This window comes from Pteronotus mesoamericanus, unplaced genomic scaffold (assembly GCF_021234165.1).
Source record: "Pteronotus mesoamericanus isolate MK-2021 breed Mesoamerican mustached bat unplaced genomic scaffold, CSHL_Meso_final contig_52, whole genome shotgun sequence".
Lineage (NCBI taxonomy): Eukaryota > Metazoa > Chordata > Mammalia > Chiroptera > Mormoopidae > Pteronotus > Pteronotus mesoamericanus.
The window spans coordinates 13,740,437-13,755,929 of NW_026555189.1; the positions used below are offsets into that span (position 1 = coordinate 13,740,437).

The 15,493-nt window shown below is 50.1% G+C and overlaps 1 protein-coding gene across 3 annotated transcripts in view; it reads left to right on the top strand.

The window, feature by feature from the left end:
* The window catches only part of TK2 (thymidine kinase 2), a 72,260-nt gene extending 58,535 nt beyond the window's left edge, over nucleotides 1-13,725 (top strand). For all 3 annotated transcript variants that reach the window (XM_054579355.1, XM_054579353.1, XM_054579352.1), the window contains 4 exons: nucleotides 2,272-2,360; nucleotides 2,976-3,055; nucleotides 6,081-6,161; nucleotides 7,068-13,725. In XM_054579355.1, the coding sequence (XP_054435330.1) occupies nucleotides 2,272-2,360; nucleotides 2,976-3,055; nucleotides 6,081-6,161; nucleotides 7,068-7,166 (349 nt within the window). In that variant the 3' untranslated portion in view covers nucleotides 7,167-13,725. The remainder of the gene's footprint in view (nucleotides 1-2,271; nucleotides 2,361-2,975; nucleotides 3,056-6,080; nucleotides 6,162-7,067) is intronic.
* The last annotated feature ends 1,768 nt before the right edge of the window (nucleotides 13,726-15,493 follow it).

Genomic DNA, 15,493 nt, shown 5'->3' on the forward strand with positions numbered 1-15,493 from the left:
CTTTGGAGTCTTGAGCGAGCGAGCAGTTCTCCTTGGGAGAGAGACTGCCTCTTCCAGCCCCTTGCCCCTTCTCAGCCAGTCTAGGGTGGGCAGAATGTAAGTGCAGTTAGGCCACCAGGGGTCTCTGAGGGTTATGTGACTTCTTGAAGAAGAAGCTTTTGGTCACACAGTCTCCTTAACGGGAACTTCTGAGATGTGGGCACTGTGCCAAAATGAAAAACTGGAGGTGGCGATAAAGAGTCACAGCTAAAGAGGCCATGCAGGCAAATGTGTGGCCCTATCCCCATGGGCTGAATAATTTAACACAAAGGTTTTGCAAGATTGCCAGGTTAGTGTGTTCTAAGAGCGGAAGTAAGGGAATTGCAGGGGCCCATCTGGGAAAGTGAGCCGTTGACTCACCTGGGGCTGACAGTGGGGAGCATTGATTAAGACCCTGAATTTAGAACAACAGGGAGGTCCTCCTACCTCGCTGGCTGGCCCTGGGCCTTGGGCTCCTCCCGCTCTGTAGTCCAGATGGGGGACTTACGGTCTGGGTCACGAGTCTGAAAGCTGTGGCTTTTCCTGTGCTGAGGCCTGAGACACTGGATGTGATCTGGAACAGCCTCCTCAGCTGACAGACCAGGGAGGGCAAGTGATGCATGGAAGAACCTATGGGTTTGGGGGCCACGGGGAGCCGGGCTTGAATTCCTGCTCAGACAGAGTTGGGCTCTTCTGGGCTCAGCTGTCCTCATTTATGAATTGAGTCACAAGGTCTTAATGAAGACAAAAGAAAAGAATGTATAAGAGGTGGCTGGCATTCGAGTGTGAGATTTCCATTCCAACTTGTACTGTGTAAGCTGGGGGCTCTCTGGGCCTCAGGGTGAAGGTGGCAGCAAACTGCCAAACAGCCAGCAGGATTTGCGTGGACCCAAAACCTTGAGATTGCCACCTTGCTGTAAGGGAAGGCCCCATGAGGCCCTCTCAGTTCACCGTTGGTGAGTTGGGCCTTTGTGTTTTCTGTGGAGAAGCGTGCTGTCCTCTGTGTGTTCTGTGGAGAGAAAAGCAGTGACCTGTGGGGTGCCGGGCATGTCATTCGGGAGGCAGGCGGAGGAGGAGCCGGGCAGAGGTCCTGGGAGGAAAACTGCCAAAACGGATCAAACAGCACCCGCTGCCTGGCATCCCTCGGAATCACGGAAACCGGGCCTCTGTTTCCTTACTCAGCTCAGCCTGGATGCCCCGCCGCACCCGGCTCGGGCGCACCCACCCCTCTTGCAATCGCTCTCACCAAACCCCTGGTTCGGAGAGCATCCAGGACGGGCGGAGGTGTTAAAAGGGGGGATTCCACTCCTGGGCCTTGGGGGTCGCCCGGCTGTTGATGGGGTGGTTTCTTCCAGCTGCTGCCATTCGTTCTCTCTTTCCTGTTTGTTTCCTCTCGGGGCAGAGGAAGTCCGCAGGAGCCGGGCGGCGCCAGGCTTCCCTTTTCACTCTTGGCTCTGTCTTCCTCCCCGTTTTCTTCTTTCTTTCTTTCCCTTCTTTTTCCGTGAACTTTAAATATGTAGCAGTCTCCCCCTGCCCCACACTCTTGATTTGAGAACTAATATGTTGTTAAATTTTGGAAAACACAAAAATGTATAAAGAAAAAAATGTAAGTCTTCCGTCGTCCTATGGGTCATAAAAAAGCAGTTAACATTTTGGTGTTTTTCTTTGCAGTCTTTTTTCAAAATGTGTGGATGAATACTCTTGAAAATTTGTCTGGGTCATACTATATGCACAGTTTTGCATCCTGTGGTTTCATTGAATTATGAGCATTTCATTATGAGCATTTACATGTCATCAAATATTATTTTTACAACACCACCTTTCAGTTGCTACATGGTTTTCTCTTATATAGTTGGTACCAATGTTTCGCTTTTCTTTAAACAGTGCCACATAGGCATTCATGATTATTTCCACAAAGTACATTTCTAGAGGTGAAATTGGTTTGCCTCGCCACCTCCTGAGCACTGTCCCTGTTTCTCAGGGGCCAGGCCTCAGAGCCCCTTTCTCTCCTGGGCGTTCAGGTCGCGTCGGGCAGTGCCGTGGCACTTGCCGCATCGCGCCATAGCCCCTCCCCAGGCAGCGGGAAGTTGGAGGTGTTCAAGGGCTTTGTTTAAGGACCCTGTCGTGTGGATCACGCTGTGGGGCCCTTGGCAGTGCCCTTTCAACAAAAGCCATTCCCAGTTACTTTTGGGGAATGACGCATCCCAGAAACTTCCTCGTGGGGAAACAGAACCCTGACACCTGTCCTTGCAGTGGGAAGATGCCTGAAGTGGACTACGTGGTTCTGTCGGAATGGTTTGACTGGATCGTGAGGAACCTCGATGTGTCCGTGGATTTGATAGGTGAGATGGCCCCTCCTGACCTCCGTCCCGGGCTTCCCTCCCCTGGGCCCAGTGAGCATGAGCTTATGCAGGTAACCGACCATCAGGGGCGGGTGGCAGGGCCCTAACCATTGGGGAGTCTCTCTGCATGTCAGTTCAGCCTTTTCCCCCAGGGCAGACAGAATCTGGGGGCTCCTGGTCCCTCCTAGAGAAATACCCTGTCCTTTGTTCCTCAGGCTCTTCTCCCTGGGTTCATTGTGATTTGGTGGGGTTTCTAGCTTGTAAGGGAGGGAGGAGATGATAAAACCTAGACATTAACTGAGACCCTCTGGGTGCTGGGCCCTGTGCTAAGTAAGCCCTGTCTGTGTTTGGAACCTTATTCAGCCTCCCGGTGATCCCGTGAGGCTCGTGATGTGGAAAGGGCACGAAAGGCAGGATGAGGGTTAAGGTGCCTGTCAGGTCACAGCTCGGTCAGTGGTCGAGCTGTGAGCCGACCCCGGTGTGTCTCTCCTGCTCGGAGATGCCAGCAGAGGTTCCTCGCCATGGCTCGCCCACATGCCTGCCTTCCTCCTCTCCTTGGCTTTCACTTTCAAGTTGTGAACAGTCATTATAGCCACTTCTTTTTTTAAATCTCAGTTTATCTCCGGACCACTCCTGAGACCTGTTACCAGAGGTTAAAGCAGAGATGCAGGGAAGAGGAGAAGGTCATTCCATTGGTAAGCTCCGCCTTTAACCTGGTTAGAGATGAACTGGAAGCCACCATTGTCCCATCCTGGCCTGAGCCACTGTGAGATCACTGCACTGTTGTCACAGAGAGAAGCAGGAACTGATTGTATCAGAGGGCGAACTCTGACTTCCTCTGTGGCTGGAGACCCCGTGCCGTGTTCAGATCTGCTTCACTTCCTGTGTCCCAGACTCAGCCGTCGGCCCCTGGCCCCTGGCCCCTGGCCCCACCCAGGAATCACCAGTGTTGTACGGTCCACATCCTGAAGAGAGCTCGCCTACATGCCCTCTGGATCCATTCTAGAATGTGTCCTCTTGCTCGCTGCTGCATCCCCCGCCTTCAGCGCAGTGCCTGGCTCGGAAGCGACGCTCACTGGTGTTTGCTCACTGCTTCACTCTTCTGGGTCTGGCTCACAGCCACGCTGGCTCTCGTTGGGATGGTTGCAACAGGCTTGGGCTGCACTCCTTGCCCTCGTCCCTCACCCCCCACATCTGCCTCCAAAACCTGCCTCTCCACTGCCGCTTGGGTGATGTGTCCAATACGGAACACATTCATGCAGTTTCCCAGCCCCAAACCCTTTCGCGCCCCATCCTGGTCCAGAAAAAAGTCCTCATTTTGTAGCATGCCATACGAGGTCCCACCTGATGGCTTTGTCTCTCTCCACTCTCTGCCTTTTACACTGTGGCCATGAAGAACTAGTTGTGGCTCTACACATTCATTCACACGCTAGCTCACTCACCATGGAATTATACAAATGTGCTTTTTAAAAATTTTAAAAAATTTTTTTAATATATAATCTTTATTATATATTTTTCTATTACCAGTTGGTACCCTTATACCCTTTTGCCCCCAGCAGTCACCACCCTGCTATCCATGTCCTTGAGTCCTTTTCTTTTTCAATTGATATCCCACCCCCTAACCTCCCCGCCCCACTTCTCCCCTCCCCCGCCACTATCTGTCATCTGCTCTCCATCTATGAGTCTGTGTCTGTTCTGCTTCTTAGTTCAGTTTGTTCATTAGATTCCACATACGAGTGAAATCATATGGTAATTGTCTTTCTCTGACTGGCTTATTTCACTTAGCATAATGTTCTCCAGGTCCATCCATACTCCTGCAAAGGGTAAAATTTTCTTCTTTTTAATGGCCGAGTAGAATTTCATTGTGTAAATGTCCCACAGTTGTTTTGTCCACTCATCTACAGATGGACACTTGCGCTGCTTCCATATCTTGGCGATTGTAAATAATGCTGCATTGAACACAGGGGTGCTTTTGTTCTTCCGAATTAGAGTTTGGGGTTCCTTCAGATATATTGCCAGAAGTGGGATTGCTGGGTCAAAAGGAAAATCCTCTTTTGATTTTTTGAGGCATCTCCATACTGCTTTCCACAGTGGCTGCACCAGTCTGCATTTTCACCAACAATGCAAAAGGGTTCCCCTTTCTCCATATTCTTGCCAGCACTTGTTTTTGATTTATTGATGATAACCATTCTGACAGGTGTGAGATGGTATCTTATTGTGCTTTTTATTTGCATTTCTCTGATGATTAGTGACATGGAGCATCTTTTCATATATCTATTGGCCTTCTGTCAGATGTACTTTTGCATAGTGGGTTTTTTGCTTTTCACGTGCAGCTTGGATGTCACCTCCTCCAGGAAGCCTTCCCTGACCTTCCCTCCATTGTTCCCCCCACCCCCCCACCCCCCGCCAGCCACTGGCCTTACTCTGATCACAGTCCTTAGGACCAGCATATTTACATGTTTGTTCCCCATCCTTCAGGAAATTCTGAGCATTTTATGATTAGATCTTATTTCCTCTGATCCCTAGCATATGTCCTAGGGCCGGGCACCTTATAAGTTTCTCAGTTAATGCTGAACTGAATGCCCCATGAGAGACGCTATCACTGGAAGTATACAGAGGCTGGGCAAGTGTCTACTGGAAGGTCATGGGGGTCTGAGCCCAGGATGGGCTAGACTGGGGGCCCTGAGGCCTGTCCAGCTCCCAAGACCTGTCCAGTCTCGTTTGCCTGGGCACCAGCAAGGTAGATTCTAGCCGAGAAAGCCCAGGCCTTGCTCTGGGCAGCTCCTTTGAAATCCAGAGACAGGAGTGGTCAGAGAAAGGCTGCAGTGGAGCAGGGATGGACCATGCTGTGATGGCGCAGAGCTGCTCTGGGAGATGGCCCAGATGTTCTAAAGGAATGCCAAGCCTGGAGTTCACCCCAAGCCATTATCCACGCCATCGTCTTAACAGTTTTGACAAGGCCTACAGGCCAGATCTGTCTTGTTGCTAAGAGAGAACGCAGTGGTGGATGAAAAAGTGGTGCCATGGTTCCCCCGAGAGCTTCTGGGCTGGGAGGAAATTGCTACTTGAGGAGGAAGTATTGGTAGCGGCCAGGAGTACGTTGGCCTGCACCTGGGAGAGCGTATCCCATCCAGTCCTTCCTGGGCCAGAGGCGTGGATGGCTTAGGGGCATGTCTGGGCCTCTTCACTTGTGGGTTCCACCCTGTTGGGCTCCCTGAAGTTGGTCTTTATGGTCTAGAGGATCCATAGGTTACAAGTTGTCTGGCAGGAGGGGGGCTCTTAGGCCAGTGAGGGTGACGTTCTTCTTGGTGGGAGGGAGAGGCTCAGCTGCCCAGGGCTGGGAGGCCCGGCCATGGCGTCGCCAGGGATGCCCTTCCCCAAGGGAACTGGTGCCCTGCTGCTAGAAGAGTGGCAGCAAATGAGAGAAGCCAGGCAAGAAGGGGCGTGGGGAGCAGAACTGCCCTGGAGGGATGGGATGGGAGGGGCTGCTGTGGTGACGCTTGGACTGTCGCGATGCCCGATGCCCAGGCTGCTGTCGGAGTGAGCAGGCGCATGTATCCCTGTCCGCCTGAGCCAGGTTGGCTGTCGTGGGCTTCTTTGTCCAAGCCACTACCCCGTGATCATTGACATTCACCCTACCTGCCTGCGACCCTGCGTGGCAGAGGTGCGCTCGGCTCTCCTCCGTGTTTGAGCAGCCTGTGTTTGTGTGTTTCCTGGCAGGAATACCTGAATGCGATTCACCACCTGTATGAGGAATGGCTCATCAAGGGGGGCCTGTTCCCTGTAACGGCCCCTGTTCTGGTAAGTCCTTCTGACAGGGCAGGAGACTTTCCTAGAAGGAGGAGTAACCAGGGAATGTTGGCCACTCTGCAGTCTGGGCTAGGGCCGAGTCCTTCAGAGCTCGAGGATGTGGAAGAAGGAAGCAGGGAGGGTGGAAAGGTCTCTTCCTCTCTCACAATTCCCATCCTGGACTAAATCTCAGAGTGACTGGGACAGGCCTGAGAGGTCATTTGTCTCAGTGTCATTATACCAGTGACCACAGTGGCATCTCACTTATCCAGCACCATCAGCAAAGGGATGTTCTAGGTGGCTGAAGCCTCTAGACCTGGGTTTTGGTTTTAACCTTTGGGGATGGTGGTCTTTCTGACGCGACAGTCCCTTCTGCAGTATATGGCCGGCTCAGAGCCTGATTGCACCTTTTCTTGGTGACTCAGGGCATCTGAAGGAACATCATTTGCTGTTCTGGGCTGTCACGCAGTGATGCCTTTAGGAGGTATTGAAGTGTGTAGGACTCTTTGCCTCATACTACTAATATCTTCTGAGTTCCTGTTTTTGCTTTTTACGGTAACCCTTCTTTCTCTGGGAGACACTCGCCATTTCTAACTCTATTGACGTATCTTCCGCATCTGTGATTAAAATCCACTATAGTAGATTTTTTCAAGTACAGTCTATTTTTCCCCTCATTATAGAAAATTAGATGGTATAAAATGATGAGAAAAAATCATTTATGAGCTTGCTTGCAGGGACAACCATAGTGGAGTCTTAAGTGCAGATATAGCTGAGAATGTGGACAGACCTAGAAGTGGGTGCTATTTGGCTTTAACCTTCCCCTGTTAGCCCCCTCCTGTCTGCCTCCTACTCTCTCGTCATAAGGGAGGATGATGTTGGAGTTAAGTGCAGCCCTGTGACCGTGCGTTTAATTTCCAGGTGTTCGAGGCTGACCACAACATGCAGAAAATGTTAGAACTCTTTGAACAAAACCGGGACCGAATATTAACTCCAGGGAATTGGAAATATGGTCCATAGGATGGGAAAGATCATGCCGGAAAAAATGCCCACTGCTGCCAAGTTAGCGCTTATGAGTAACGTGGAAAATCTCCTCTTGGGAGGACTTTATATTTAGCCATACTTGTTTTCCTAATGGTCTTTTCTCCTTTGCCAGTGTTTTTGTCCTGGGTTTCTGGCCTAAGAGGGTACATGACAAATGGGACCAATGAGCTTATCATGCCCTTTAATAGTGTTTGCTGCCTTGCATTCCCCTGGCACCTCTCGTGGTGGCTGCCCATTGCTGGGTCCCTCTAATTAAGCCCTTAGGCAAGGCCAGCTGACTTCATGCTGGATTCATGGTCTCTAATGCTTCAGACCACACAGGAGGGCGAAGTAGTGGCCTTACATCCCAGGGTTGGGAGTCGAAGCTCAGAGAGGCTAAGAGACTCCCTAAGGTCACACAGACAGGAAGTTGGCATCATCCAGATGGACTCCTAGCAATTCCAAAAATGTTCTCTTGCCCCCTCATCCTGAAAGCCCTGTCTTCCCCAGCTGGAGACCTTTGCTTCTGCATGGGGGGAGCCAGGAGTTCATGGAGCACATGTTATCATGAAGGGCAGTTATTAACACTGCTGCGAGCCCAGGAAGGAGGAAAGCAGACACGGGGCCTAGTTCTTAGAGCAGAGGGGGGCATTCCCTGGAGACCAAAGGACTGGCTACGAGGAGCGTGGCGGGGGTTGGCACCCCTGAATTGCTGGACAGGGCAAGCCAGGCCAACCACCTTCCAGATCTGGGGTGTACTGACTTTATGCGCTGCAGAACCCTGTCTCAGAATTGAGCCACGCCAATTCTGAGTAAGCTCAGAAGTGAGTAAGCTCATGCCCCTTGGCCTTGTGCCGGATCTGTTGGCGTGGCGTCACCAGATCTGGCTTCAGCACTGTGGTGTCTCGGGCCCCCCCTCCCCCTCCCTTCTGTCCTCCCAACTCATCACCCTCAGCATCTGCCCCACTTGGTTCTTCCATGTCCTTAGCTCGGCCCGCCTCCCTCCCATGCTGGGCCGAGTCCTGTGAGGGCAGAGACCGTCAGTCCAACGCATCCCCACAGCGTAGCGCTCGGGAGGCCCTCACTAGATGTGGACCCTGGTAAATGATGTCCCCCAGCTTCTTGTTCCCTTTCCGTTTCTCTTCCTGCCCCTTTCAGTTCCACCTGAGCCTCTCACCTAGATGAGAATAGCCAGTCAGAGACCCTTCCTGGGACTCCCACAGACTCTCACCTTTAGATTTTGGGAAGGAGGTATTTATAACTCTGAGAGCAGGCTGAAGATGTGTCTGAGACCAGTCTACCCCTGGGTGCTTTTGAATCTGCACCTCTTTCTCCCAGAGCCCTGGGGCCTAAGGCAGGGGCTCATTTCAAATGCTCACACATCTGAGGAATGAGTAAGCTCCTCCCCCTTGGCCTTGGCCACCCTAAAGAGTTATACATAGTAAAATAATTGACGAGCTCTTGAAAATCTCAGCCCTCCATTGCTGAGAAGCCAATAATACCTCCTGGGGCGGTGGGTTACTCTCTGAAGGCCCCAGGGTTGCCTGCCCATGGCTCTCGCTTTTTACTAACAACCCCCTACCCCGACCCCCAGCTCCCCTGAAGCCCAAATGAACTCTGTGTCTCTCTAGTTTACGTAAGATGGTGAACTTGACAAAAGCGGCATTAAACAGAAGCTGAGAGAAAGCCAGTCTTGTGGAATCCAGAATGGGTATCAGCATTTACTGCTGCCTTCTTGAGTTTCTGTGTTTCTTGGCTTTTCCATCTTCAAGACCAGGATCTGTGGAACACAGATGTCCTGGGAGATGATAATAGGTGTTTTGAGAAAAGAGGGTTTTGTGATTCAGGATATTTAGGAAAGACCACCTGGGAACTCCTTCTGAGGTGTGCAGGATACCTTGTTCTTTAACACAAGAAGTCCTCTGACAAATACATCTTTTAATCTTTGTTTAAGCCAGGGACTCTCAAACACACTTGACACTAGAACCCCTCATTTGAGGAGTGTCCCTTAACAGTCCCTAGAACGGCTCGTGTTCCTTGGAAAACACGTTGGGAAGCCCCATGTTGGGGACCTGGCTGCTGCTGACTCCTGGCGTCTGGGCCTTGGGGATTCTCTAGCTCAGGGCTCTCCAACGTCAGAGCTGCCGAGCCCTCTGGAGGGCGTGTTAGAGCGCAGATGGCGGGGGGGCCTATCCCCAGAGTTGCCAATTCAGCAGGTCTGGGCGGGCCCGAGAATTTGTTCTGACAGCGTCCCAGGTGGTGATGAAGTTGCTGGTGCAGGGAGCACCCTTTGAGAATGACCTGTCTAGATTTAGGTTTTCTAGACTTGCACACCCAGGAGTTCAAAGAAACCTTGTCACGCTGTTGAACCTCTTGTGAGCGTTGGTTATCTCATTTGTCCAGTGGGTGCAGTGTTCACTTCTCAGGGCTGGGAGGACGACTGACCCAGCAGATGGAGGGGCCCAGAGTGCAGGGGGTGGGGTGGGGGGTGGTGCGCAGCAGGTGTTGGTTCTGCTGATGTGCCTGGGAAAGTGGGCCACAATGCAGTTAGTGGCTCAGTAATGGCTGTAACCGTGGCAACCAGCGCTTCCCGTCAGAGCGGCATGGATGCAGACTCACACCAGTTAATCTGGAGACCATTGTGACCGGTCTGTTTAGTAGGGACAGGTCACAGGCCTGGCTGAGGCTGTCCCTCAGGACTGTACCTCTGCCAAGTGCCTCATGGTCGTTCTAGAACATCTGAGCATGGGACAAGTAATTGGCTTTTTTTAAAAAAAAAAGTGTCTCCTTTTCTCAGGGGACTCTGGAGCTGCACCTGCCATTCTGTGGCACGACAGGGAGAGAGACAGCTGCCTCTCAGACTGTGGGAACTGACACCTCCTCCTGCACCAGCAAAGCCCTGGAGTTTCTTACACACTAAGCTGATGGTTTTCTAGTCCGTTGTCTCATTTCTTGGCAGACTTCCTCCATGGGCCCAGGTGACCTGTCACCCACCTGTTTCCTGGCGCACAGCCCAGATTTACCTAGTAGCCAAGGAGGCATAGATCTTGGCAGGTCCAGGCTCACCTTTGGAAAAGCCCAGAAAAATGAGCAGGGACCAATTGCTAAGTTTTAAATGAATATTAACCTTTTGGGATCCACTTAGTTTTGTGGGTAGGACTTGGGCTCTGGGCTCAGAACATGGGCTGTGATCCCAGTTTCCCTGGTTATTGTCTGTAAGGGCAGGTCACCTCATGTCTGTGGTCCTGTTTCTTCCTTCCCTGGATGCTGGGGTTCTGCTTTTTTCCCCTCACAGGGGAGGGTCACAGACTAGGAAGAGGCGGGTCTGGAGCAGTGCCTGGCTACTTCTTCAAAATCCTTCCACCTCTCTGTACTTGGCGGAAGAGGCGACCAGACTTTCTAGTACTTTCACTGGCAGAGTTCCTGGAGGGGGAAGCTGTTGGTGGGCTGCCCCAAACCAGAGTTGGGGAGATCCTGCATTTTCTTTTTAAAAACATGCTTCTCCTTCAGGGCTCTGGGGGAAATACTGTCTCAGCATCCTCGCCAGCCATTTATTTACTCAGCCATTTACTCAGGAGTCCCCAGACAATCTGTAAGCAGGCCTCTAGTCTCTGCCTGCCTTTTGACAGCCCTTCCTATGCATCAACCCTGTGCCAGGCCCTGTACTGGGTGCCAGGCCGACACTGGTGAACAGGACAGACAAAGACCATCCATTCCTGAAACATTAGCTCATTATAGCTGCTTCCACCCTGAAATACCCTCAGGAAAACCCACATGAGCCAGGAGGGGACCAGCAGCCTCACTCCAATACAGTAATGTACTCCAAAGGATCAATGATAAAAGCAACACGAACAATAAGATTTCAGTGGAAAGTAGCAGGATATAAAATTAACATATACAATCAACAGAGGTTATAATGGCAGCAAAAATCCCATGTACAATGTTAACAAAGAAGATTAAATTATTTGGAATAAATTTAACAAGAAATGTGGAAAACTATACAAGAAAAAGTTAAAGAAACTGCATAAGACTTGAACATCCCATTCTTGGGTAGGAGGACTCAGCATTATAAAGATGTCAGTTTCCCTAAGTTAATTTATACATTCAGTGCGATCCGAATGGAGATTTCACAGGCTATTTTCTAGAGTTAGTCACATGTGAACAAAGTTCATGTAGAAAAACAAACCTGCAGCAATTATCAGGAAACTACTGAGAAAGAAAAACGATGGTGGAGGACTAGGGTTACCAGATACTGAAACACACCGTGAAGCCTCTGTAACCGAAGCAGTGTGGTCCTGGTGCACGAGGACACAACAGACCAGCGAGACGGACTAGAAAGCCCGAAACAGACCTGTGGGAGTAAGTACCTGTGGAAACAGTGTCTGATGAAGGTGTCATCTCAAATCATGGGGTTGAAGATAGACTTTTTAGTAAACAACACGGAGAAGACTGATAACCATTTGCGAAAAGATAAAAAAAAAAAAAGATCCATATTTTATACCCTACCTAAGAATCCCAGGTTAGGGATCTAAATGTAAAAATGGAAAGCATACAAGTACTCGAAGAAAACATGGATGAATTGTTTGTTTAAAACCTGATGTAGAGAAAGTTTTCTGCCTATGATTCAAAATCCAGGGGCATTAAGAAATGAATAAATTTGACTAAAAATTTTAAAACTTGTGTGAGAAAAACGCTATAAACAAAGATAATCAACAAACTTGAAGGATAATCACAACGTATATCACAAAGGGCTAATATCCCTAAATAGCCATGAAGATTATTTTAAAAATGAAGGACAAAGGATCAAAAAGCTAATAGGAAAACGAGAAAAAGTAATGAACAATTTCCAAAAAAAGTTATAAAAATGACCCTTAAACATATTAAAAATACTTAATTCACTTAATTAGAGAAATGCAAATACTACGGTCTGAATATTTGTGTCTCCCCCTCCCTCCAATTCATGTGTTGGAAACCTAACGCACAAGGTGAAGATATCAGGAGGAGGCCCTTTGGAAGGTGATTAAGTCATAAGGGGGGAGCCCTCACGAATGGGATTAGTGCTCCTCTAAAAGAGACGTGAGGACGTGGCAAGAAGTGAGCAGGCTGCAGCCTGGAAGAAGGCCCTCGCCAGAGCCCGGCCGTGCAGGCGCCATGGTCTTGGACGTCCAGCCTCCAGAACTGAGAAATAAATTTCTGTTGTTTATAAACTACCCAGTGTGTGGTATTCTGTTGTAGCAGCCTGGACAGATAAAAGACAGCAAATTAAAACTGAGATACCATTTCTTACCTACCAGCCTGTTAAAAACAACAAACCTCCCCACAAAAACCCAGCGACCAAAATAATCACATTCTGTTGCTGAGGCTCTGGGGAAACAAGCACTTTCATAAATTGCTTGGGGGAAGGGACTTGCAAATTTGTACAACCCTTCTGGAGAGAAATTTGGTAACAAGCAGCATTAGGATCCAGCAATCCCTCTTCTAGGATCTAATATATACATACTTTCTACAGTGTGGAAATATACATGCACAAGGTTATTGCAGCGTTGTTTGTTAAGTGCAAAATATTGGAAACAACTGAAAGTCCTTTACATAAGAGTAGTTAAATGAGCTACAATACAGCCACACAATGGAGTATGCAGCTGTACAAAGAATGAGGAAGATCTCTGTAAACCTATACAATTTCCAGGACACACTACTGAGTGAAAAAAAGCAATGCCTAAATGAACATCTATTGCATGCTTCCCTTTGTATCAGAAAAAAAGGGGCATAAGGAAATACACAGATGCAAAGGAAGTGCTGGAAGGATAACCCAGAAACTCAGGAGAATGGTGGGGGAAAGGCTGGGAGCAGGGAAGAACAGGCTGCAGGGCTGAACAGAGAACGGCACTTTTGTGAATGTATCTTTTGTGTAACGTCAACTCAGAACCATAGTAACAGTTTCACATTACCCCTCCCCCCTAAATAGACAATTAAGATCACTAGGACGTAGGAGGAACAGAAAATGGAATACAGACACGGTACAGATGTACTCAGCAGTACTGGAAGTGAAGAGCAACTGCACTGGGTGAGGAAGAACAATACTATGGTTACTTAAGATGTTAGTTTTAGGGGAAGCAGGGTAAGAAATAAAAAGAATTGTTGCTATTTTGCAATTTTTCTTTAAGTCTAAAATTAGTTAAAATAACTCCACAAGAAAAGCAGAACACAACACTGAGTATTATAGTCCCCAATTTTTAATATATGTACATGTGGGAAAAAAAGGTCGAAAGGAATTGCACCAATGCCATAACATTGGGTGTCTCCAAACGGTGGAAGTTACGGGAATTTTTGCTTTTGTTGTCATTTGTATTTTCTAAGTTTTCTACTCATTTGATGCATATATTTGATGGATCCTTGGAAACAGTGGTGAACAAGACAAGTTATCTCATGGAGCTTGTCTTTTAGCGGGGGAAATGGAAAATGAATAAATAGCTTTAAAGTAATTTTGTGCAGAAAATTAAGCTGATGTGGTGGGGAGATTGGTTGTCAGGGAAGGTTTCTCTAAGAAGGTGACATTTAAAATGAGATGTGAGTGACAAGAAGGAGAAGCTGGGGCTGTGGTGTGGAGTAGGGAGGGGGCAGAGGGAGCTTTCTGCAGAGGCTGGAGGGCGGGGGTGGGCTGAGCTTGTCTAAGAACCTGGAGGAAGCCAGTATGGCTTGGCTGCGGTGGGCTGGGGGACAGGGGGCATGGATGAGGTCAGAAGGGTAGCGAGGGGCTGAGCCTGGGGCCTGGTGTGGCCTTGGGAGCCCCTGGAAGGAACTGAACACAGGCCATGATGAAACAGGTTTTAACAGGCCCTCCGGCAGCAGGTTAGGCTGATGGGGGAGTGAGGGCGGACGCTGCGACATGGGAGGGGCTGGCATCCTCCTGGGACCTGAGAGACTGCGGCAGCTCAGACAAGTGACACCGGCCACGGGAAGGAGGAACGTGGTCATATTCGAACTCTGTTGTGACCATGGTGGGCTGGATGAGGGATGAGAGAGAGAAGGCAAGGATGATTTATTTCTACAGCAGCCTTCAGTTTTTGAGAAGGCGGTGCGGTCTTTTACCTCGGTGGGAACACTGGGGGAGCATGCTTTGGGGGGAGAGCAAAAATTTTGCTTTGGCTTGGGATGAGCATGCTTACTGTGTTAATAATCAGAAAAGAATGAATAAAGTTTAAGTGGTGAAAAATAATGAACTTGCCTTTCCTGACTCTGGAATCCCGGGCCCCTGTTGCCCTCCCGGGCTCCTTTGCTGCAGGTCGGACCAAGGACTGGGTGCAGTGGAGGGTATTCTCTGGTTGCCACGGTTCCAGGGCCAGGCCCCCTTCCACACCCATTCGCCTGAGGTTCCTGATCCCCCTCTGCCTCCAACCCAGCCTGTTCTATCCCAGGACCCTGGACAGAGAGCTGTCAGCCTGAGTGTCAACTCATGGGTGCTGTGCTGAGTGGCTGGGAGGGTGGATGAATGGATGTGTGCATGGATGGACAAATGGACATCAGCAGTGCGGACCAGAGTGTCTCCCCTCCCAGCGCAGACGCTTCCTGATTGATCTTGAGGAGCCTGTGTAGGGGCGGGCTCAGTGGACAGCTGTCTGACGGGGAGGGAGGCGGGGCAGCGCTCCTTAGAGCCCACCTGTGGTTGCCTTGGTCTTAGGCGTTGGAAGAAGTCATATCCTCAGCTCTGGGGAGAGCAAAGCAGGCACCTATATTTATTAAGCACCGCTGTATGCTTGGAAGGGGCCTTTCCCTGCATAACCTTGGCTGCTTGCCGCTGCCCTGGGAAGCAGGGGCTGCCCCCCTATTTCATGGAAGCTGAGGGTCTGGCTTTGGGTGAGGGTCACCTGCCATCCCAGAGCGGGCGGCTTGGCTAGAGAAGGGAGATTCTCTTTCTTTTGGGGCCCCAATGAGGACTACATAAGGGTGCATGTGTGCTGCGCCCGGGTGCACCCACTTGTGTGCAAAGGTGTGTGCACACGTGTGCAGGGGAGGGCCCCACCGTGGGCCCGGCCTGGGCACCTGCAGCCCAGGTGGTGGAGGCCTCAGCCCTGGAGCAAGAGCAGGCACGCAAGCCGGCCTTGAGCTCCCACGGGTGGGTTTGTTCTCTGTCAACCAGAAGTCGGCTGAGAGAAAAGGGAAGCTGACAGCAGACTCTAAACAGGTAACAGGAACATTGCACGCCTACACATCTTTCTTTTAATCTGCCCTGTGACAGGTGCCTTAAAGGAAGTGGAGGGAAAATGCCGCTCAGAGATGCAGGATGATTTGGCCAAGGTCACACTCTGAGCTGGGGTATGAAGGGG